Here is a 24319-nt window from a genome sequence, read left to right on the forward strand (position 1 = left end):
AACCACTATGGAGAAGAATATGGAGGTTCCTTAAAAAACTAAAATTAGAGCTCTCATATGATCCAGCAATCCCACTCCTGGGCATATATCCAGAGAAAACCATATTTCGAAAAGATACATGCACCCCAATGTTCACTGCAGCACTATTTCCAATACCCAAGACATGGAAGCCACCTAAATGTCCACCGACAGAGGAATGGATAAAGAGGATGTGATACACATATAGAATGGAATATTAGCCATAAAGAATGAAATAATGCCATTTGCAGCCACATGGATGAACCTAGAGATATCATACTAAGTAAATAAGCCCGGCAGAAAGACAAATATATGATATTGCTTATATGTGGAATCTAAAAAAATTGATACAAATGAACTTATCTACAAAACAGAAACAGACTCATAGACTTAGAAAACAAACTTATGGTTACCAAAGGGCAAAGGTGGCGGGGGGGGGGGATAAATCAGGAGGCTGGGATTAACATTTATACATTACTATATGTAAAATATATAATCAATGAGGACATACAGGGAACTCTATTCAGTACTCTGTAATAACCTATATGGGAAATAGAATCTGAAAAAGAATAGATATATGTATAACTGAATCACTTTGCTATACATCTGAAACTAACTCAACATTTTAAGTAAACTGTACTCCAATAAAAAAACAAACAAACAAAAAATCTAAGTCCTTACATGCCCACATGAAATCAAGTAATTTTAAATTTCCAGTTAGTTTTGCTCCTTGTTCAGAACTTAATCCCCAAGAGTACCTACTTCATACACACATTTTCCATTGGAGATCATATTTTAAATGAAAGCAGTTAAAAAACTAACAATGTATCACAGTATTAAAACAAACTACAACAACAACAACAAAAAACCCATTCAAGTCTGACTCCAGGGAAAAACGTCTCCAAATCTAGTTATACTATTAAAAATGACGTTATTTGGATGTGTTTTCATTTATACTTATTGGTCCTCTTCCTCCAATCATCCCAAAATATGAGTGTATTTTCTAGCAAAGGAAGATTCATATTCTAAAAATCTAACGATTATCAGAACAGCTCTGTGCACTCTGTTACGCTATTATGCAGCCTGAAATATAGCTTCAACTTGAATGCATTTCCAACGTTTCTTTTATGAAATTCCACTCCAAAGTAGAAACATAAGGTTGTAAGTGAATATGTCTGCTAAGTTCGCAACTTACTCCCAAAGTTTCACCACCACCTCATTCACTAAAATAATGTGCAGCACAAAGGTCTTTTACACGCTTTTCCTCTTGACTTCCAAAGGTCTCAGTGATCTCTTTTCCTCTTATTTCCGGGTTAAGTTTCTTCTCCTTTTCAAGGATAACCCTGCCTTTCCCTTTCTCAGGAACCACTGTCATCCGACAGTTACAGATGCTCTTTGCTCTAGTCAAACTGACTCACTGTTTTTTTCTTAAACCGTCTCTATGCTTTCATTCCCGAGTCACTGTTTTGGCCATTTTCTTCTCTTGGAGAGGTCCTTCCTTCAACCCAAATCTCTGCTCACAGGGACAGAGGAGATGCTCAATAAATATTCGTTGATTAAATAAAAGCTGCCTTGTTTCAGTCAGCAGGTCACAGTGAATTAATCCAAGGACAATTATGACAGGAAGCAACAAGGAGAATGGGGTATCTATAAAGCTTATACTCCAGCCTTCAAAGTAACATGACAGGGGTATCTATAAAGGTTATAGTCTAGCCTTCAAAGTAACATGACAGTCATTAACAGCCTGCTTATTTAAGATTCTGATACTTTTTGTGTAACTGTATTCTATTTCACCAATATAAAACCCACCCATTTCTCCTAGAGCTAGAGACAACATTTACCAAAAATTTATTACAAACTTTAATATCCTTTAAGTAGAAGTTTAAGAGCAGTGTTTGAAAAGAGTCCTATCTGCTTATATTAACTAACAGATTCTAACAACAGTTCCTATTGTCCGCTACAACCAAAACTCCCTTGTAAAATACTATATATTGGAATCTTACAATATTATGAAGCTCAGGAAAAGGTAGACCCATCCTTTCCAAAGCAGTTATTATTAAAGTTCTTAAAGTACTATGTAACAGGTTCTATCTTTAATAAAATTCCATGGCACAGACCTCCAAAAATGTCTTAACACCAAAGCTACTCTACCCTTGTTGCAGTCTATACGTACTCTGAGACTCAACACCATTTCTTCTATTCTAAAACATGATTTTTTCACATTTTAACTGAATGCATTTATTGGACTGCATCATACAATTTAAGGTATTCTACAACTGCTATTGGTCAGTCTAGAAATAGCTGCCATTGCCTAAACATGTACAAATTTATTATTTTTTAAAGCAGTGGTATGTAGTATTTTATTTTTATTTTTGTTTTTATTGCAGTATAGTTGATTTACAATATTATGTTAGTTTCAGGTATACAGCTTAGTGATTCAATATTTTTGCAGATTATATTCCATTACAGGTTATTACTAGATAATGGTACAATTCCCTGTGCTCTACAGTATACCCTTGTTGTTCATCTATTACATATATATTAGTTTGTATCTGTTAATCCCATATCCCTAAATTTGTCCCTCCCTCCACCCTCGTCCTTTTGGTAACCACTAGTTTGTTTTCTATATCTGTGAATCTGTTTCTGTTCTGCATATATCTTTGAGTATTATTCTGGATAACCAAACAACTGTAATCCTTCAACATTTTAGTCAATAAACCATTGAGAAAGTATTGGTTTGTCTCTGAAACCTTCTACTGGTATCATCTGATAAGATCAAGAAAGAACCAGCATCAAAACTTGCAGAAAAGGTGTCTGTCAGTGGCTCAGGAGAAAATCCAGAGACAATAGTACAATTCCCTTTTAAGAAACGCCACATCACCACCCTGGATGGCACAGAGACAACAATGTATGAAAACATGGACAATGAATGATTTTGAATGTGAAATTTTAGGAATACTTTAGCCAGTAGCTGAGGCAATGGTACATAAATCCAAATATCCTAACACATCATCCATAAACTTTTAAGCCTAACAAGATTAAACAAAACAAAGTATATACCCGCAGCATAACTAAGAGAAGCATAACTACAAGACTACAAGACTCAATTACCAAAAGAAAATCCTTACTTTCCAATGGAGTCATTTCTCAAGTTCACACCCAAGCCTCTATATAGCTTTATAGAGAGGGTGGAGCCCAGAGAACATGGGGGAAGAGAGAGAAGGGAAATCGAGAGCCCAAGATTAAATTACAACCATTCCCACAATGAGATGGTTGATAAATATTTAGAATCCTGGTAGATCAGGGCACTGGCTACAGGAAACTGACTTAAAAGTGCCTGAAGACTCTAAAAGGCAGCCTGGAAGGCATTGTTTCTGGGCAGCAGAGGGCAAGAGGAAGGGAAGGAGTCCTTTAGAGACTGTGTGAAGGGGGAAAAAAGCACAGAGGGGGAAACTTAGGATTCTCCAGGACAAAGAAAGCAGGAAAAAAATGGAAAGACCCACAACCACACCGCCACCACTCTGAAAGCATTCAAAGAAACCATACTTTGCAACACTGACAGAAGAGGAAGCACTTGAACTACAGATCTCAAACCACCCCAAATAAGCAGCCCTGTCCAAGAAATGCAAACGAACAACAGAAAGCCACTGCAAGAGGTAAACAGAAAATGAGAATCACTATAGTTGATAACTCTCCCCATCCCCGACCCCCCCAAAAAAACATGGAGATGAAAATTATAAAACAACACTAAAACATAACACTCTACATTGTTATTAATATATGAATTAAATATCCTTAAACAAAAATTCTGAAGATACGAAAACATGGCCTGAATAAGAAACTTCAAAACTAAGAACAGAAAGAAGAAAAGAGTTGACAAAACTCAGGAAAGAAATAAAAATCATATAGGAAAAGAACTGAATTACAAACTGCTTAAGGAAGAACAGATTCAAATGAGAAGTTAATAAGGGAAACTGAAGAAAACAGAAAACTACCATGAGAATAAGAGAATAAAGAAAGAAGAAATAAGGGTCAGAAAAAGTGACCATAAATAATGAAAGGTAAAGAAGACCAATCATACATATATTGGACACCCTTAAGAAAAATTAAATGGAATAGAATATTAAACTACAATCTAAGAAAAATCTCCAGAAATTAGACCTGATTCTGCATACTAAAAGGGCCTGCCAAACACCTGGGAAAACTGACCTGCAGTAATATACTCAGAGAAACATTCCAGTAAAACTATTAGACTTTAAAGATGAAAAACCATTCTTAAGGTCTCCAGGCAAAAAGAGCAAAAAAACTTAAAAGATCAAGAGAATTAAATGAACAGACTTCTAAAAAGCAACATAAAGCAAAACAACAATGCAGCTGTACTTTCTAGAAACTCAAGGAAATAAAATGTAAAGCAACAGAAAAAATTTTAAACATGCAAGAACAGAGTTCCTGCCATTCCCAAGAGCCCTTGATCAATCTACTAGATCAAGATTCAGCAAACTTTTTCTGTAAAGGCATCAAATAACACAGCCACTTATAGCTGTAGGAGATATAATGAGACATACACGGAAACAGTAGTAATGAGACTTCACAGCACTGTCAATATAACACAGACCAAGTAGACAAAATATAAAGAGATAAGGCAATTTAAACATAATAATGTAGCGCTTACGGATACTTGTCAAATGTTGCACCCTGATAAACACATATTCTTCTCACATACCCACAAAACATTCACAAAAATTGATTATATATTTAGTTACCAAAACAAAACACTAGTAACACTAGTAACTTCCATAAGGTAGAAATATTATAAACAATACTTTGATCACAATGCAAAGATGCTAGAATTTACTAACAAAAACCAAAAAGGCTTTCCATCTGGACATTTAAAAGCCTCATATTAACTCATGGGTTAAAGAGAGCTGAAACTACAGAATTTTTTTTAAAAATGACAAAATACTATGTCAACAACTTATGGGATGCACTGCAAGACATGTTTAAGAGAAAATTCACTCTACTAAACACTTACCAATTTAAAAAAAAACCCAAATTAACTAAATACCGAGCCCAAAAATCTAAAAAGAAGAACCACAAAGTACCAAGAATATATAAGCAGAAATGAATGAGGAACAGAAAATTAGCAGATCTAATAAACTGTTGTTTTGAAAAAATAGACAATACACTACGCTAGCATGATTTAGGGGAAAAAAGTAGAAGCACAAATATATAAGAAACAATGAGATAAATAACCAGTGAAATAAGGAATTTTAAAAAATATAAAAGACTACTTAGTTTGCAGACTTAATTTTAAACAAATTTGGAAACGTATATAAAATGCATAATTTCCTAAGGAATTACAGATTACCAAAATTGATTGCATTAAAGTTAGAAAGCCTAATCAAATCAATTTTCATAGAAGAAACAGAGACATTTTTGTGGGAACTGCCTCACAAAAATTCACCAGTCCCAGATAGGCACAATCTGTGTGAGAAAAATTTTAAAACAGACTTGAAAGGCCCAAAAGCAGATCTGAACAATGGAAAGACACCTCTTGTCTTTGGACAGAATTCAACATTATATAAAGATTTCAGTTTTCCAAGTTAATTTATAAAGTTAATGCAATCCAAGGAACTTTATGGAGCTAGACTGAAGATACTTCTGAATATACTTTGTTTGAACTATGCTAATACATTCCACATTCAAAATATAATAAAACCAACAAAGATGGGCAAAACCAAAAATGGAATAAAACAAGCAAACAGACAACTATATTTCAAATGAATAAATTAACCACACTGAAGGAGAAAAAAAGAACCAACTCCAGTAACTTCTGAACAAAGTATTTTGACTACCTTCAGACTAAAACAACTGAAAGAAGATTCTAAACTGTTAATATGCCTTTTTTAAAAAGTGGTATCACTTAATTCTAAAACAACTTAATGCATTCTAGGACTGGACAAACAAAAATGTTGAGCACCAGGTTTTTCCACTCAGAAGGGCAATACAAAAATGGAAAACTGGAAAACTCTATGGTTTTAAATTCTAATTGTAGGTTCAGCACAAACTCATGGTGAGATAAAGACAGGGGGAGAGAGAGAGGAAGGAGCAGGCTGGTGAGCCTAGCTGCATAAAAATATTTATGAAAAGTATGTATACACATATTTACTAGCTCTTTACACCAAGGGGAACTAGAATCAATGACAGTCTAATAGGAATGAACACCCAGCACCCAGATTCTATCTCCTAAATGCACACACTTCCACTAAAAGGGATCAAGGCTCCTTGGAGAAATGGCTAATTCAAAGCTGAAGCAGGGAAAAGTACAAGATGAACCTGAAATATATGGAGCTGGAAAGCAAAGAAGCACTCAAAGAATGAGGCAGCAATGTAAAAAACAACAACAACAACAAAACCCAAACAAAGAGATGACTGCTTTGAAGGGACTTCCACTGGCCATAAAGGAAACAACCTGAGCATAAAAATAAGTTAATAAGAGATTATGGCCCACTGAATAAGATATAGGAATACATGAGTCCATACTCATAAATAAATGAAAAAAAGTCAGCAAAGAGGAAAAGCTCCTTACAGTAGAATGCTAACTAATAAATGTAGAAGCAAAAATCAGATTAGAAAACCATCATTTCACAAATATAGTAATAATCGACCCAGGCAAAAATCATCAATGGATGCTAAAACGAGCAGATTAAAGTTTGAGGAATAGATTATCTACCAAATCTCAAAGAATCTCCCAACGGAATATTAATTATAAGGTAAAAAAGAGTAACTTTTCAATAGAGAAATTTGGCAGACACTATCTTAAGCAAATGATCAAAGTTGTCAGTAATGAGACTGACATCAGATGCCTCCAGATGTGACACACTGAGAAGACACATAACTTTTGTGGTACTCCTGCTAAAAATATATAACCTCAATCTAATCATGTGGAAATACAGGCAAACTCAAACTGAGAAACATTTTGCAAAGTAATGGGCCTGTACTCTTCAAAAAGGTCAAGATCATGAAAGTCAAAGACTGAGGAACTATTCCAGATTAAAGGAGCCTAAACAGACATAATAACTAAATGCAACATGTCGTCCTGGCTTGGATCCTCAAGTTTTTCTTTTTGGCTATAGAAGACATTATTAGAACAACTAGCAAAATATGAATACAGCTTTTAGATTAGACAGTAGTACTGTATCAATGGCAATATCCTGTTTTGATAACTGTATTGTGGCAATATACATGATCTTGCTCTTAGGAACAACACATTGATACTCAGGGGTGAAAAGGCATCATGATAGCAACTTGCTCTCAAGAGGCTGAGAAAAAGAAACAGTGTATATATATTTAGAGAAAAAGTTATAAATATATAAAAATATTAACAGTTAGAGAATCTGAGAATGGTGTATACAACTTCCCTGTACTAGAGTCTTGCAACTTTTCTGTAAAACTAAAATTATTTCAAAGTAAAAAAATAGTTTCAATTTATTTCACATCTTTTTTTTTTTTTTTTTTTTTTTTTTTTGCAGTACACAGGCCTCTCACTGTTGTGGCCTCTCCGGTTGTGGAGCACAGGCTCCAGACGCGCAGGCTCAGCGGCCATGGCTCACGGGCCATATGGGATCTTCCCGGACTGGGGCACGAACCCGTGTCCCCTGCATCGGCAGGCAGACTCTCAACCACTGCGCCACCAGCGAAGCCCCATTTCACATTTATATTTCTTATAACTCCAAGAATTCCGTGTAATAAAATGTCTATACAAATAAATACAAAATATTCTTTCATCAGTACAGAAATTCTAACTGATAAAGCACTGTCAGTTTATTTGGTAGTTTTTTTGTTTTTATTGATAGACAAAGTAACAATGTACCTTACAATCAATTAAATCTTATATTCAAGGAAATACAATGATTCCAAAGTTTCATAGGAAAATATTGTTTAAAAAGGCAAAAACTAATCAGTTCAGAAAAAAGTCAGCATCATTATCACAAAATCACTATAAATACCTTGTGTTGCTAGAATAATCCCACATGGCCACATCTAGGAAGCTCCGAACCCAGGTCTTAGAGGGCTCCTTGAGAAATTTTTGCTGGTAGATCCCTACTACAAGATCCTCTACAGTGAGAAGTTCTAGATCTTGCCTGATTTCTTCCATTGGTAAACAGAAACACACATACAATTAGTAAGTTTAGGTACACAGAACATGTACATCAAAATGGAAGCACAGATATTAAAATGCATTTGAGCAGCGACCCAGTTTAACTTACCTGATGACTTCTCCATATGCTTCAAACACCAGTTGACTCTGGCTCTATCATCAGACTGGAAGGGAAAAAAAATTTACTTATTTTCTCCTATCTTCTGTTACTTTTAATTAATGTCGTCCTTTCAAACTGGGGGAAGGGGAGGGAGGAGGGGTAAGGATGGTGAGAAGGGAGAGACTGAAGAGTCTGTGACAACTAAACAAGAACTGTAAAACAGAGCAACATATTCTAGAAAATACTGCTAATAATAACCAGTTATGTTCATAAAACAATGTTAATATACTTTATGAACAGCAAGTGAGACTTAGGGTAAGCAAATGAAGAAACCAATGTTCAGAAAAAGATAAATAAGGTGATTTGTGTTCATGGTGACACTAATATACAATAAGGTTAAAACCCAATTCTATGACACCTAGCCTAGAAGAACTTAGACAAAACAAAGAATAAAGACTACAAAAAGAAGATCAAGGGACTGCTACAAAAACAATTTTGAACAAACAATTCTCTTGCCTAGGAGGATAGGTGTACAGACTAGAAATCCATCCTTCAGAGTAAAAACAATTGAAGATATTTCAGAAGGAGGAACTAAAAACATGAGATCGACCAAAGCTGAAATACATTCAGTTTTTGCAGTCTTCAAAATCCCTCCAATACCAGAGAGATTTAGACGAAAAAGCATTATACCTAATTACATTCAAAATAAGAATGAGCATATATATTTTAACACACAGCTAATACATAGGCAAAAGTTATTCCTTTGGGTATCTTTGATGGATCTTTTGGTTTCTAAGTAATGACTTAAAAGAAATTCTTATGTTGAAATTACCTTGCAGTAGACAGGTGGCCAGTTCCCTGGATTTGGATGAATGAATCTATAAAGGTTTTGTAACACCATTGCTTGGTCATGCCCAGATTCAAAGTTTGAAATAGGAATCTTGTGAGTAGAATCACCTGAAGGAAATAAAAAGTAGGTAGGAGTTAAAAATCTGACTAAGACAAATATTATGGAGTAGGTATAGAAGTAAGGGTACAGGAAGGGAGTAGTGGGTAACATATTTAAGCACTTGTACCAAGCCTGCTTATGGTTAGGTACTTTACATATTTTATCCCATAATCTTATGAGGTAGATAATATACACATATTAGAGAAGAGATAACTGAGAAACACAGAAGTTAGCAGTAAGTTAATAGTTGGGTGAACAGTGGAGTCAGGACTCAAACCGAGGTTTGTTAAGTGAAAGAGCCTATATAGTGTTTTCACTATTCCTATGTGGCCTTTCATGAATCTGGTTTATTAATAAGGCTGGAGACCTTGATAGTAATAACTGCTTTTTAAAAGACTGTACAATGAATACTTCTACTTCCAGTAAAACATGGACCAAGTAATTCAGACCAAACTTCCCACAAAAATTTAGGATGTCAAGAGCACCTGCGGTAGCAAGGAATTATTAGATCAAGATGCAAAATATTATAAAATCCAGAGAGGTAGTCTAGCTCTGGGGGCAGTTTTCCCCCTGGAGTAATTTGCTAATTCCAGAAGAGGAAGTTTAATGGCTGAGAGTGTGCTTCTGACAGCTTTGGGGGCCTGGTTTGTGAGACCCCAGGTGTCTAGAAAAAGGAAACATAAATCCTCTCTGGAGGAAGAAAACATCACTATAAACCTCATTCAATCATTTTTTCCCAAATAGTCTATGTGAATAACCAGGTAAAGAAAAAAAATGAGAACCAAAACAAAGTTAATAGAGATCCAAAGGTAGTCCAGATGAAGTTACTGGACACAGATTTTTTTTTTTTTGCAGTACGCGGGCCTCTCACTGTTGTGATGCCTCTCCTGTTGCAGAGTACAGGCTCCGGACGTGCAGGCTCAGAAGCCACGGCCCACAGGCCCAGCTGCTCGGTGGCACGCGGGATCCTCCCGGACCGGGGCACGAACCCATGTCCCCCGCATCGGCAGGCGGACTCCCAATGACTGCGCCACCAGGGAAGCCCTGGACACAGATTTTAAATAATCATAGTCAATTTAAAAAATTCATAATCAAATTATGAATTTCAGCATAAAACTGGAAACTATAAAAAAGAATGCTCAGAACTCCCTGGTGGTCCAGTGGTTAGGACTTGGCATTTTCACTGCTGGAGCCCTGGGTTCGATCCCTAGTCAGGGAACTAAGATTCCACAAGCTGCAATGTGCAGCCAAAAAAAATGCAACAAGAGTTCAATTTCTGATAATGACTGACTAGGGAAAGCTGAACATATGAAACGCCTGCTTGAAAGCACTGCAGAGATATAAATGTAGTGAGGAATTATGGGCCCAAAATCTTAGAAAGGATGAAATCCTAGAGAGCTGAATCTGGCAGTTGAGTTTGTTGGTAATTTGGCCATTTATCAACTCTAGAAGAGGAGATATAAAGGCTGAGAAATTTTCAACAGATCTTGAGCTACGAAGAATTAAAAATATTACTCCAATATTACCTGTGTATATAAAAATTTATAAATTAAAAAATATTCAATTGTCTTCTGGTCTCCACTATTTATGCTGTGAAGTCAATTATAAATTTTACTGATGATTCTTTGGTGGTAATATGTCCACCTTCCTCCTTTTTTTTAAGTAAAGACCAACTAGAAAGAGACTGACTCTCATAAGTCTGAACCCAATTTTAAATTATCTCAATATCTGAAATTAGATTAAAGCAACCTGAGATGGATAGTTACTCCAGATTTCTGAAAGAAACAATCATAAATCTTTGGAGAGGAGTAACAAGTTTTCATATGTACTGTTCAGCACTCAAAAATGACCAGATATGTTAAGACAACTGAAAACTTGACTGAACATCAAGATACCCGGCAGACTATAAAAATACATCCAAAAAAACGATCCCTGTAAAAGGGTTATCAGACAAAAAACTTTAAAATAATGAGGCTTATTATGTTCAAGGAAATGAAAAAAATACTGATAACTTCAACAGAACCATAAAAAAGAAACAAATGTTAACTCAAAAATTGAAAACACATTCCTCAACCCATTTTAGGATGGCAAAATAGCCTTGATAATAAAACTGGTTAAGATTAACCTCGGGCTTTAACACGAATGCACAAATCCTAAAACAAAATATTAGCAAACCAAATCCAGCAGTTTATTTAAGAGTCATACAGTGATGATGCTGGATTTGTTCCTGAAATGTAAGGTTGGTTTATGATTAGCAAATCACTATATAGACAAGAGACACAAATCATCTGAGATCCAGAAAGAGTATTCATTAAAATGTGCAACTGATATCTCTAGTGAAACTGGAAACGGAAGGGAATTTCTTTATCCTAATAAAGAATACATACCAAAACTAAGAAAAAGAGAAAAGAACACTACAGAACACTCATTGGTAAAAGATTAAAAACTAGAGCTCATAACCAGCACACTAAGACAGAACAAGTTTTAAATTTTTTAAGTAAAAGGTACAGATTAGAAGAGTCATTTCACGGATGTAAGGAAATCTGCTTAAAAAACTCAAGAGTTTAGCAAAGGTGGGATAAAACCAAAACACAAAAGTAAACAATTAGAAAATATAATTTTGAGCTATCCTGTATAATAGCAAGAAAAATGATAAGCTATAACTAATAACATTAAGATTCTGGAGAAAATTATATAAGACTTTATTATAAATGACTACACATCTAAAAAGTAAAAGAGTAGCCCCATATTAACATAAAGAATCAATATCATGAAGCTGTCAGTTCTCCACAAAATGATCAAAAGATTTAAAGATGATTCAAAATACTGAGATTAGTTTCTCTGGACAGAGGATAAGATGGCAAAGTAGAGGGACCTGAGCTCACCTCCTCCCACAAAAACACCCAAAATCACAACTAAATGCTGAACAACCAGCAACAAAGGACTAGAACTGATCAGAAAAAAATATTCTACTTCCAAAGACAAAGAGGAAGCCACAACAAGATGGTAGGAGGGATGTATTCACGATATAATCAAATCCCATACCTTCCAGGTGGGTGAAGCACAAACTGGAAAATAATGATATTGCAGAGGTTCTCCCACAGAAATGAGAGTTCTGAGCCTCATGTCAGGCTCCTCAGTCTGGGGGTCTGATATTGGGAGAAGGAGCTCCAGAGCATTTGGCTTTGAAGGCTAGCGGGGCTTGATCACAAGAGCTCCACAGAGCTGGGGGAAGCAGAAACTCCCCTCTTGGAGGGCACACACAAGGTATCATGTGCACCAGGACCCAGGGCAAAAAGCAGCGACTTCACAGGAGCCTGGGCCTGACCTCCCTGCTGGTCCTGGAGGACCTCCTGGGGAGGGGGGGCAGCTGTGGCTCACTGCAGGAACAAGGGCACTGGTGGCAGAGGTGTTGGGGAGTGCCCATTGGTGTCAGCTGTCCTGGAGGCCACCATTCTGACACCAAGACCTGGCCCCACCCATCAGTCCGAAGGCTCCAGTGCTGGGATGCCTCAGGCCAAAAAAACTAACAGGGCAGGAACACAACTCCACCCATCAGCAGGCAAGCTGCTTAAAGTCTTCCTGAGCCCAGAGCTGCCTCTAAACACACCCCTTGACACAGCCCTGCCCACCAGAGGGATAAGACCCAGCTCCACACACCAGTGGGCAGGCACCAATCCCTCCCACCAGGAAGCATGTACAAGACTCTTAGACTAGCCTCACCTACCACGGGGAAGACACCAGAAGAGGAACCACAAACCTGAAGCCTATGGGGCCGTAAACACAGAAAGTCAGACAAAATTGAGATGGCAGAAGAATATGTTCCAGATGAAGGAACAAGATAAAAACTCCAGAAGAACAACTAAGTGAAGTGGAGATAGGCAATCTACCTGAAAAGGAATTGAGTGTAATGATAGTAAAAATGATCCAAGATCTCAGAAAAAGAATGGAGATACAGACCAAGAAGACAGGAGAAATGCTCAACAAAGAGCTAGAAAATATAAAGAACAAACAGAGTGGAACAATACAATAACTGAAATGAAAAATACACTGGGAAGAATCAACAGCAGAATAAATGAGGCAAAATAATAGATAAGTGAGCTGGAAGACAGAATAGTAGAAATCCATGCCATGGAACAGAATAAAGAAAAAAAGAATGAAAAGAAATGAAAACAGTTTAAGAGACCTCTGGGACAACATTAAATGCACAAACATTCGCGTGACTGGGGTCCCAGAAGGAGAAGAGAGAGAGAAAGGACCTGAGAAAACATTTGAAGAGATAGTAGCTGAAAAATTCCCTAACATGGGAAAGGGAACAGTCACCCAAGTCCAGGAAGTGCAGAGAGTACCATATAGCATAAATCCAAGGAGGAATGTGCCGAGACACATGTTAATCAATTTGACAAAAATTAAAGACAAAAAGAAAATATTAAAAGCAACAAGGGAAAAGCAACAAATAACATACAAGAAAATCCCCATAAAGTTATCATCTGATTGTTCAGCTGAAATTCTGCAAGCCAGAAGGGAGTGACATAATATACTTAAAGCGATGAAAGGGAAAAACCTACAACCAAAAATACTCTACCCAGCAAGGTTCTCATTCAAATTTGACATAGAAATCAAAAGCTTTACAGACAAGCAAAAGTTGACAGAATTCAGCACCACCAAACCTGCTGTACAACAAATGCTAAAGGAACTTCTCTAGGCAGAAAAGACCACTTCCAGAAACAAGAAAATTACAAATGGGTAATCTCACCAGTAAAGGTAAATATACAATAAAAGTAGGAAATCATCCACCTACAAATATGGTATCAAAACCAGAAATCCTGACATGAGGAGAGTACAAACACAGGACACTGGAAATGCATTTGAAACTGAGAGACCAGCAGCTTAAAACAACCTTGTATTTATATAAACTGCTATATCAAAACCTCATAGTAACCTCAAACCAAAAATCTACAATAGATGTATACACAAAAAAGAAAAAATCAAACACAACACTAAAGATAGTCATCAAATCACAAGAGAACAAAAGAGAAAGGTTAGAAAAAAGACCTACAGAAACAAATCCAAAACAACTAACAAAATGGCAATAAGACCATACAAAAGGGTAATTACCTTAAATGTAAATGGATCAAATGTTCCAACCAAAAGACACACTCTGGCTGAATGGATACAAAAACAAGACCTATATATATATAGCCTACAAGAGACCCAATTCGGATCTAGGGACACATACAGACTGAAAGTGGTGAGAGGATGGAAAAAGGTATTCCATGCAAAAGGAAATCAAAGGAAAGCTGGAGTAACAATACTCATATCAGACAAAATAGACTTCAAAATAAAGACTGTTACAAGAGACAAAGAAGGACACTACATAATGATCAAAGGATCAATCCAAGAAGATTTAACAATTATAAATATATATGCAGCCAACACAGGAGTGCTTTGATACATAAGGCAAATGCTAACAGCCATAAAAGGAGAAATTGACAGTAACACAATTAAGAGTGAGGAACTTTAACTCCCCACTTAAATCTATGAATAGATTATCCAGACTAAAAATCAGTAAGGAAACACAGGCCTTAAATGACACATTAGACCAGAAAGACTTAATTGATGTTTATAGAGCATTCCATCCCAAAGCAGCACAATACTCATTCTTCTCAAGTGCACATGGAACATTCTCCAGGATAGATCACATGCTGGGCCACAAAGCAAGCTTGGGTAAAGTTAAGAAAACTGAAATCATATCAAGCATCTTTTCCAACCACAACACTAGGATATTAAAAAAAAATCAACTACAAGAAAAAAAAACTGTAAAAACCAAAAACACTCAGAGGCTAAGCAATATGCCACTAAACAACCAATGGATCACCGAGGAAATCAAAATATACCTAGAGGCAAATGAAAATGAAAGCATGACTATCCAAAACCTATGGGACTCAGCAAAAGCAGTTCTAAGAGGTAAGTTGACAGCAATACAACCTTACATCAGGAAACAAGAAAAATCTCATATAAACAACCCAACCTTATACCTAAAGCAACTAAAGGAAAAAGAACAAACAAAACCCAAAGTTAGCAGAAGGAAAGAAATCATAAAGATGAGAGCAGAAATACATGAAAGAGAGACAAAGCAAACAACAGAAAAGATCAATGAAACCAAAAGCTGGTTCTTTGAAAAGGTAAACAAAATTGATAAGCCTTTAGCTGGGCTCAAATCAATAAAATTAGAAATGAAAAAGAAGTTACAACAGACACCAAAGAAATAAAAAGGATCATAAGAGACTACTACAAGCAAGGGTATGCCAATAAAATGGACAACCTAGAAGAAAGGGACAAATTCTTAGAAAGGTACAATCTCCCAAAACTGAACCAGGAAAAATAGAAAATATGAACAGACCAATCACAAGTACTGAAATTGAAACTGTGATTTAAAAACTCACAACAAACAAAAGTCCAGGACCAGATGGCTTCACAGGTGAATTCTATCAAACATTTAGGGAAGAGTTAACACCTATCCTTCTGAAACTCTTCCAAACAATGGCAGGGGAAGGCATACTTCCAAACACATTCTATGAGGCCACCATCACCCTGATAACAAAACCAGACAAAGATACCACAAAAAAAGAAAATTACAGGCCAATATTACTGATGATCATAGACGCAAAAATCCTCAGCAAAATAGTAGCAAACCAAATCTAACAATACATTAAAAGGATAATACCCCATGATCACGTGGGATTTATCCCAGGGATGCAAGGATTTTTCAATATCCACAAATCAATCAGTGTGATACACCACATTAACAAATTGAAGAAGAAAAACCACATGATCATCTCAATAGATACAGAAAAAAACTTCTGACAAAATCCAACACCATTTATGATAAAAACTCTCCAAGAAGTGGGCATAGAGGGAACATAACAAACTCAACATCATACTCAATGGTGAAAACATGAAAGCATTTCCTCTAAGATCAGGTACAAGGCGAGGAGGTCGACTCTCCCCACTTTTATTCAACATAATTTGGAAGTCCTAGTCACAGCAATCAGAGAAGAAAAAGAAAGGAATCCAAATTGGAAAAGAGGTAGTACAACTGTCACTGTTCGCAGATAACATGATACTATACATAAGAAATCCTAAAGATGCTATGAGAAAACTAATAGTGCTCATCAATTCGGTAAGGTTGCAGGATACAAAATTAATACACAAAATCTTTTGCATTTCTATACACTAACAACAAAAGATCAGAAAGTGAAATTAAGGAAACAACCCCATTTACCATTACATCAAAAAGAATAAAATACCTAGGAATAAGTATACCTAAGGAATCAAAAGACCTGTATGTACTCTGAAAACTATAAGACATTGATGAAAGAAATCGAAGATGAAAAACAAACAGATGGAAAGATATACTGTGTTCGTGGACTAGAAGAATCAATATTGTCAAAATGACTATACTACCAAAGGTAGTCTACAGATTCAGTGCAATCCCTATCAAATTACCAACGGCAGATCTAGAACAAAAGATTTGAAATTTGTACAGAAACACAAAAGACCCTGAATAGCCAAAGCAATCTTGAGATATGAAACGGAGCTGGAGGAATCAGGCTCCCTGAACTCAGACTATACTACAAAGCTATAGTCATCAAAACACTATGGTGCTGGCAAAAGACAGACTTATAGCTCAATGGAACAGGATAGAAAGCCCAGAAATAAACCCACACACCTATGATCAATTAATCTACGACAAAGAAGGCAAGAATATATAATGGAGAAAAGACAGTCTCTTCAATAAGTGGTGCTGGGAAAACTGGACAACTACATGTAAAGGAATGAAATTAGAACAATTCTCTAACACCATACACAAAAATAAACTAAAAATGGATTAAAAACCTCAATGTAAGACTGGACACCATAAAAGTCTTAGAGGAAAACATAGGCAGAACACTCTTTGACATAAGTTGCAGCAATATCTTTTTGGATCCACCTTCTAAGAGTAATGAAAATAAAAATAATAAATAAATGAGACCGAATTAAACGTAAAAGCTTTTGCACAGCAAAGGAAACCATAAACAAAACAAAAAGACAACCCACAGAATGGGAGAAAACATTTCCAAATGAGGCGACCAACAAGGCATTAATCTCCCAAATCTACGAACAGCTCATGCAGCTCAATATCAAAAATATAAACAACCCAATCAAAAAATGGGTAGAACCCCGAATAGCCAAAGCAAACTTGAGAACGAAAAATGGAGCTGGAGGAATCAGGCTCCCTGACTTCAGACTATACTACAGAGCTACAGTAATCAAGGCAGTATGATACTAGCACAAACACAAAAATACAGATCAGTGGAACAGGATAGAAAGCCCAGAGATAAACCCACACACATATGGACACCTTATCTTTGATAAAGGAGGCAAGAATATACAGTGGAGAAAAGACAGCCTCTTCAATAAGTGGTGCTGGGAAAACTGGACAGCTACATGAAAAAGGATGAAATTAGAACACTCCCTAACATCATGCAGAAAAATAAACTCAAAATGGATTAAAGACCTAAATGTAAGGCCAGAGACTATCAAACTCTTAGAGGAAAATATCGGCAGAACCCTCTATGACATAAATCACAGCAAGATCCTCTTTGACCCACCTCCTAGAGAAATGGAAATAAAAACAAAAATAAACAAATGGGACCCTAATGAAACTTAAAAGCTTTTGCAAAGCAAAGGAAACCATAAACAGGACCAAAAGACAACCCTCAGAATCGAAAAAAATATTTGCAAATGAAGCAACTGACAAAGGATTAATCTCCAAAATTTACAAGCAGCTCATGCACTCAATAAAAAAACAAACAACCCAATCCAAAAATAGGCAGAAGACTGAAACAGACATTTCTCCAAAGAAGATATACAGATTGCCAACAAACACATGAAAGAATGCTCAACATCATTAATCATTAGAGAAATGCAAATCAAAACTACAATGAGATATCATCTCACACCAGTCAGAATGGCCATCATCAAAAAAAATCTAGAAACAATAAATGCTGGAGAGGGTGTGGAGAAAAGGGAACACTCTTGCACTGTTGGTGGGAATGCAAAGTGATACAGCCACTATGGAGAACAGTATGGAGGTTCCTTAAAAAACTAAAAATAGAATTACCATACAACCCAGCAATCCCACTACTGGGCATATACCCTGAGAAAACCATAATTCAAAAAGAGTCATGTACCAAAATGTTCATTGCAGCTCTATTTACAATAGCCAGGACATGGAAGCAACCTAAGTGTCCAACAGATGAGTGGATAAAGAAGATGTGGCACATATATACAATGGAATATTACTCAGCCATAAAAAGAAACGAAATTGAGTTATTTGTAGTGAGGTGGATGGACCTAGAGTCTGTCATACAGAGTGAAGTAAGTCAGAAAGAGAAAACCAAATACCGTATGTTAACACATACATATGGAATCTAAGAAAAAAAAAAAGGTCATGAAGAACCTAGGGGTAAGATTGGAATAAAGAGACAGACCTACTAGAGAATGGACTTGAGGATATGGGGAGGGGGAAGGGTAAGCTGGGACAAAGTGAGAGAGTGGCATGGACATATATACACTACCAAACGTAAAATAGATAGCTAGTGGGAAGCAGCCACATAGCACAGGGAGATCAGCTCGGTGGTTTGTGACCACCTAGAGGGGTGGGATAGAGAGGGTGGGAAGAGATATGGGAACATATGTGTATGTATAACTGATTCACTTTGCTATAAAGCAGAAACTAACACACCATTGTAAAGCAATTATACTCCAATAGAGATGTTAAAAAAAATATGGGTAGAAGGTCTAAAGATGTATTTCTCCAAAGAAGACATACAGATGGCCAAAAAGCACGTGAAAAGATGCTCAACATCACTATTAGAGAAATGTAAACCAAAACTACAGTGAGTTATCACCTCACACTCGTCAGAATGGCCATCATCAAAAAGTTTACAAACAATAAATGCTGGAGAGGGTGGAGAAAAGGGAACCCTCCTACACTGTTGCTGGGAATGTAAACTGGTACAACCATTATGGAGAAGAGTGTGAAGGTTCCTTAAAAAACTAAAAATAGAGCTGCCGTATGATCCAGCAATTGCACTCCTGGGCATATATCCAGAGAAAACCATATTTCAAAAAGATACATGCACCCCAATGTTCATTGCAGCACTATTTCGAATAGCCAAGACAATGGAAGCAACCTAAATATTCATCGAAAGAGCAATGGATAAAGATGTGGTACACATATACAATGGAATATACTCAGCCATAAAAAAGAATAATATAATGCCATTTGCAGCAACATGGATGGACCTAGAGATTATACTCAGTGAAGTAAGCTAAAGACAAATATCATATGATATTGCTTACATGTTGAATCTAAAAAGGAAAAATGATACAAATGAACTTACTTACAAAAAGATTCATAGACTTAGAAAACAAATTTATGGTTACCAAAGGGGAAAGGTGGTGGGGAGGGATAAATTAGGAGTTTGGGATTAACATATACATGCTACTATACATAAAATTGATAATTAACAAGGATCTACTGTATAGCACAGGGAACTCTACTCAATACTCTGTAATAACCTATATGGGAAAAGAATCTGAAGAAGAGTAGACATGTATAACTAAATCAGTTTTCTGTATACTTGAAACTAACACAATGTTGTAAATCAACTATATTCCAACATAAAATAAAAATTAAAGCAGCAGCTGTGGTATATATATATGCATAGGACTACTACTCAGCCACAGAAAAGAACACAATTCTGCCATGTGTAGCAACGTGGATGGACCTGGAGGGCACTATGCTTAGTGAAGAAGCCAGACAGAGAGAGATCAATACTGCATGACATCGCTTATATGTGGATCTAAAAAAACAAACTAGTGAATATAGCATAAAAGAAGCAAACTCATACATATAAAGAACAAACCAGTGGCTACCAGTGGGAGAGGTGCAATATAGGGGTGGGGGAGTGGGAGGTACAAAGTACTGGGTGTAAGACAGGATCAAGAATGTATTGTACACCATGGAGAATATAGCCAATATTCTGTAGTATCTGTAAGTGGATCTTTAAATCTTTAAAATTGCATAAAAATCAAAAATTTAAAAATATAAAAATACATATACACCCCCTTAAAAAAAAACCAAATCCTGAGATTAGAATTCTGTGATTCCAAATCCTGAGATTCTAAATCTCAACAAGCTTTCTGTGAAGCATGACAAACTGATTCTGAATTGTATGTGGAAAAGCAAAAAGTCAAGAATAACCATAGTATTCCAAAAGAACAAAGTCAAGTAAATATGATCAAAATATCGTGTTTAACATATCACATGGGCACCAAAAAACAAGCAGGTCGATAGAACAGAAGATATCAGAAAGACTCATGCATAAAATGAAACGTGATATGATACAGGTGGCACTACATATGGGGAAAATTTGATTATTCAATAAATTATGCTGAGACAACTGATTATCCACATGTGAAAAAAACGGAACTGAATCTCTTCCTCACATCATACATAAGTCAATTCCAGGTGGAATAAGAACTTGGAACTATAGAAGAAAATAAATATATCTTCATGGCCTTCAAGTAGAAGGGAAATCTTAAATAAGACCAAAAAACCCCACAACCATGATGGAAAAGATACATGTACTGAACTAAAAATAAAAACTTCTGTTCATTAAAATACACCATAAAGAGAGTAAAAAAAGGCAAGGCACAAACTGCAAATAGGTATCTGCACACAATTAAAACAATCAATAAAAACATATATTATAAACTTCCATAAACCAATAAAGATGAAAAACAACCCAATGGAGAAATGGGGAAAAGACATTGCTGAGTTAAAAAAAAATACAAGAAATATACACAATATGTTATATAAAAGTTCAAGCAGAATTAAATACACCATTTAAATATGTATTTATCATAAAATTATTCCTAAAACAAAGGAAATAACACAAAATTCAGAACAGTGGTTCTCTTAAGAGGGAGGATGAAATCAGGGGGAAATACAGGGGTTCAATGACAACAGCAATGTGCTATTTCTTCAGCTGACTGATCAGCAGGTGCACTGCTGATCATTAATATTCTTTCCACCTTAAGTGAATGTTATGATGTTTTTGTGTGTGTATGAAGCTTCATTTTAAAAGCTGATAGACCTTTTGTACAGGAAGCTGAAAGCAGTTTCTAAGGCTTTGCTCCTTTTAAAGCAGAGCTTCTCTCTCAAAAATCATTAGTGAAATAGATAGAAGTAGAGTTCCTCTGGGGAAGTGTGGGAGAATGAGATAGGCCCAAACCTCCTACCCGCTCCCCACTCCAACACACACATACAGAACCTGCACTCCCCTTCAGAGGAACATACGGGTTGGGGGGGGGGGGAAGTCTGTACCAAAATCTCTTCCAATCTTGAAATTCTTCGATATTATGTGCTAAACCATAATGCCCACGAAGCCTTCGCTTGATTTCACTTGTAGGTACTTCTTAAAAGGCCAGATAGCACAGAAGCATCTGAAACATCTACATGCACATTCTTTAACTTCTAATCAAATTGTAACCACATCAAATTGTAATTGTTTCAGTGTGTTACTGTATGAAACACGGTCTTTTCCTAAATATCAGCTTGATTACACTAGCCTGGGCATTTTTAGTTATTATGTCAACATAGCTGTCACTCTAATACACTCATTTGTCTTATTTAATTGGCACATTTCTCAGGGTTATCAAATTGGCAATTTAAGACACGCTTAAATTGGTGAGCTCCAAGGCTCTTAGGTTTCCTGAATGAAAAACATTGTGCTCAGTTTTAATGAATCTGAAAAAAAACTCAAGAAAACATTCCTGGAGTCCTTAATAGGTTTGTTTCTAAGAACCACACTTTCTCTACAAATTGTGAAATTTTTTGTTCTAGTTCTGTGAAAGATGCCATTGGTAGTTTGATAGGGATTGCACTGAATCTGTAGATTGCTTTGGGTAGTATAGTCATTTTCACAACGTTGATTCTTCCAATCCAAGAACATGGTATATCTCTCCATCTGTTTGTATCATCCTTAATTTCTTTCATCAGTGTCTTATAGTTTTCTGCATACAGGTCTTTTGTCTCCTTAGGTAGGTTTATTCCTAGGTATTTTATTCTTTTTGTTCCAATGGTAAATGGGAGGATGCTCAACATCACTAACCATTAGAGAAATGCAAATCAAAACTATAACGAGGTATCACCTCACACCAGTCAGAATGGCCATCATCAAAAAATCTATAAACAGTAAATGCTGGAGAGGGTGTGGCAAAAAGGGAACCCTCTTGCACTGCTGGTGGGAATGTAAACTGATACAGCCACTATGGAGAACAGTATGGAGGTTCCTTAAAAAAGTAAAAATGGAACTACCGTACGACCCAGCAATCCCACTCCTGGGCATATACCCTGAGAAAACCATAATTCAAAAAGAGTCATGTACCACAATGTTCATTGCAGCTCTATTTACAATAGCCGGGACATGGAAGCAACCTAAGTGTCCATCGACAGATGAATGGATAAAGAAGATGTGGCACATATATACAATGGAATATTACTCAGCCATAAAAAGAAATGAAATTATTTGTAGTGAGGTGGATGGACCTAGAGTCTGTCATATAGAGTGAAGTAAGTCAGAAAGAGAAAAACAAATACCATATGCTAACACATATATATGGAAGCTAAAAAAAAGGAAAAAAGGTTCTGAAGAACCTAGCAGGACAGGAATAAAGACGCAGATGTAGAGAATGGAATTCAGGACATGGGGAGGGGGAAGGGTAAGCTGGGATGAAGTGAGAGAGTGGCATGGACATATATACACTACCAAATGTAAAATAGATAGCTAGTGGGAAGCAGCCACATAGCACAGGGAGATCAGCTCGGTGCTTTGTGACCACCTAGAGGGCTGGGATAGGGAGGGAGGGAGGGAGACACAAGAGGGAGGATATATGGGGTATATGTATAGCTGATTCACTTTGTTATAAAGCAGAAACTAACACACCATTGTAAAGCAATTATACCCCAATACAGATGTTAAGAAAAAAAGAACCACACTTTCTGTTAATCAGTTAATTTGGAAAGACTGTAAAAATAAGCCTTTAAAAATGATTTTTTAAAAATTTAATCAGAAACAAAATAAACAGTAAAGGGACATTCTCACAAATGAGTGTCTGGCACATAGGGATTCCAATGCACTCATGAGATGAACAAACCAGAAAAAGAACTTGAGTAAAATTGTGAAATTAATTCTCCAGGTAAGTTCCTATTTTTGGTTTTTATCACTACTTATTTTGTCAAATAACCTCAGACAATGTAACACTTGAGATTAGCTAGGTTCACACCTCAAAGTTACAACAGAATTTTTATTCTATAGTTTTTTTTCATTCAAAGCTACAAACTTACTAAAAAAAAAATTGCCTTAAACTCCTTGTTCCAAGGCCTACAGCCCTGATCCCAGGCAAACAAAAAAGGACTAGTACAGGGGCTTCCCTGGTGGCGCAGTGGTTGAGAGTCCGCCTGCTGATGCAGGGGACATGGGTTCGTGCCCCGGTCTGGGAAGATCCCACATGCCGCGGAGCGGCTGAGCCCGTGAGCCATGGCCGCTAAGCCTGCGCGTCCAGAGCCTGTGCTCCGCAACGGGAGAGGCCACAACAGTGAGAGGCCGGCATACCACACACAAAAAAAAAAAAAAAAAAAAAAAAAAGGACTAGTACATATTTTTCACTAAGACTGGAAAAAACTCAAAGGACATAACCAAAAATGAGTTTAAAATATTCTCTGCATTTATAAAGAACAATATTATAAGTATTACAAAACAGCTGCTTGTTATGGCAGATTTGGAAAACTTATTTCTAATTTCAAACCCTTCTACCAGCTAATTGCCTATATTTTTAAGAAAAAAAACCTGACATTTTGAATAAAACTTAAAAAGCAAACCTATTATCATGATTTTCATTTTAATCAAATAAGAAACTGGTTAAAATCTAGTTTCTAGAAAAGAGTACAAGAGCTTAGACATACACAGTCACATCC

At 36.3% G+C, this 24319-nt stretch overlaps 1 protein-coding gene across 2 annotated transcripts in view; it reads right to left on the minus strand.

Moving 5' to 3' along the window:
• MAEL (maelstrom spermatogenic transposon silencer) overlaps positions 1-24319 on the minus strand; it is a 41653-nt gene that overhangs the window by 11670 nt on the left and 5664 nt on the right. For both annotated transcript variants that reach the window (XM_060088614.1, XM_060088613.1), the window contains 3 exons: positions 9112-9236; positions 8289-8343; positions 8028-8169 (listed from right to left, as the gene is read on the minus strand). In XM_060088614.1, coding sequence (XP_059944597.1) covers positions 8028-8169; positions 8289-8343; positions 9112-9236 — 322 coding nt within the window. The remainder of the gene's footprint in view (positions 1-8027; positions 8170-8288; positions 8344-9111; positions 9237-24319) is intronic.

This window comes from Mesoplodon densirostris, chromosome 2 (genome assembly GCF_025265405.1).
Source record: "Mesoplodon densirostris isolate mMesDen1 chromosome 2, mMesDen1 primary haplotype, whole genome shotgun sequence".
NCBI lineage: Eukaryota > Metazoa > Chordata > Mammalia > Artiodactyla > Ziphiidae > Mesoplodon > Mesoplodon densirostris.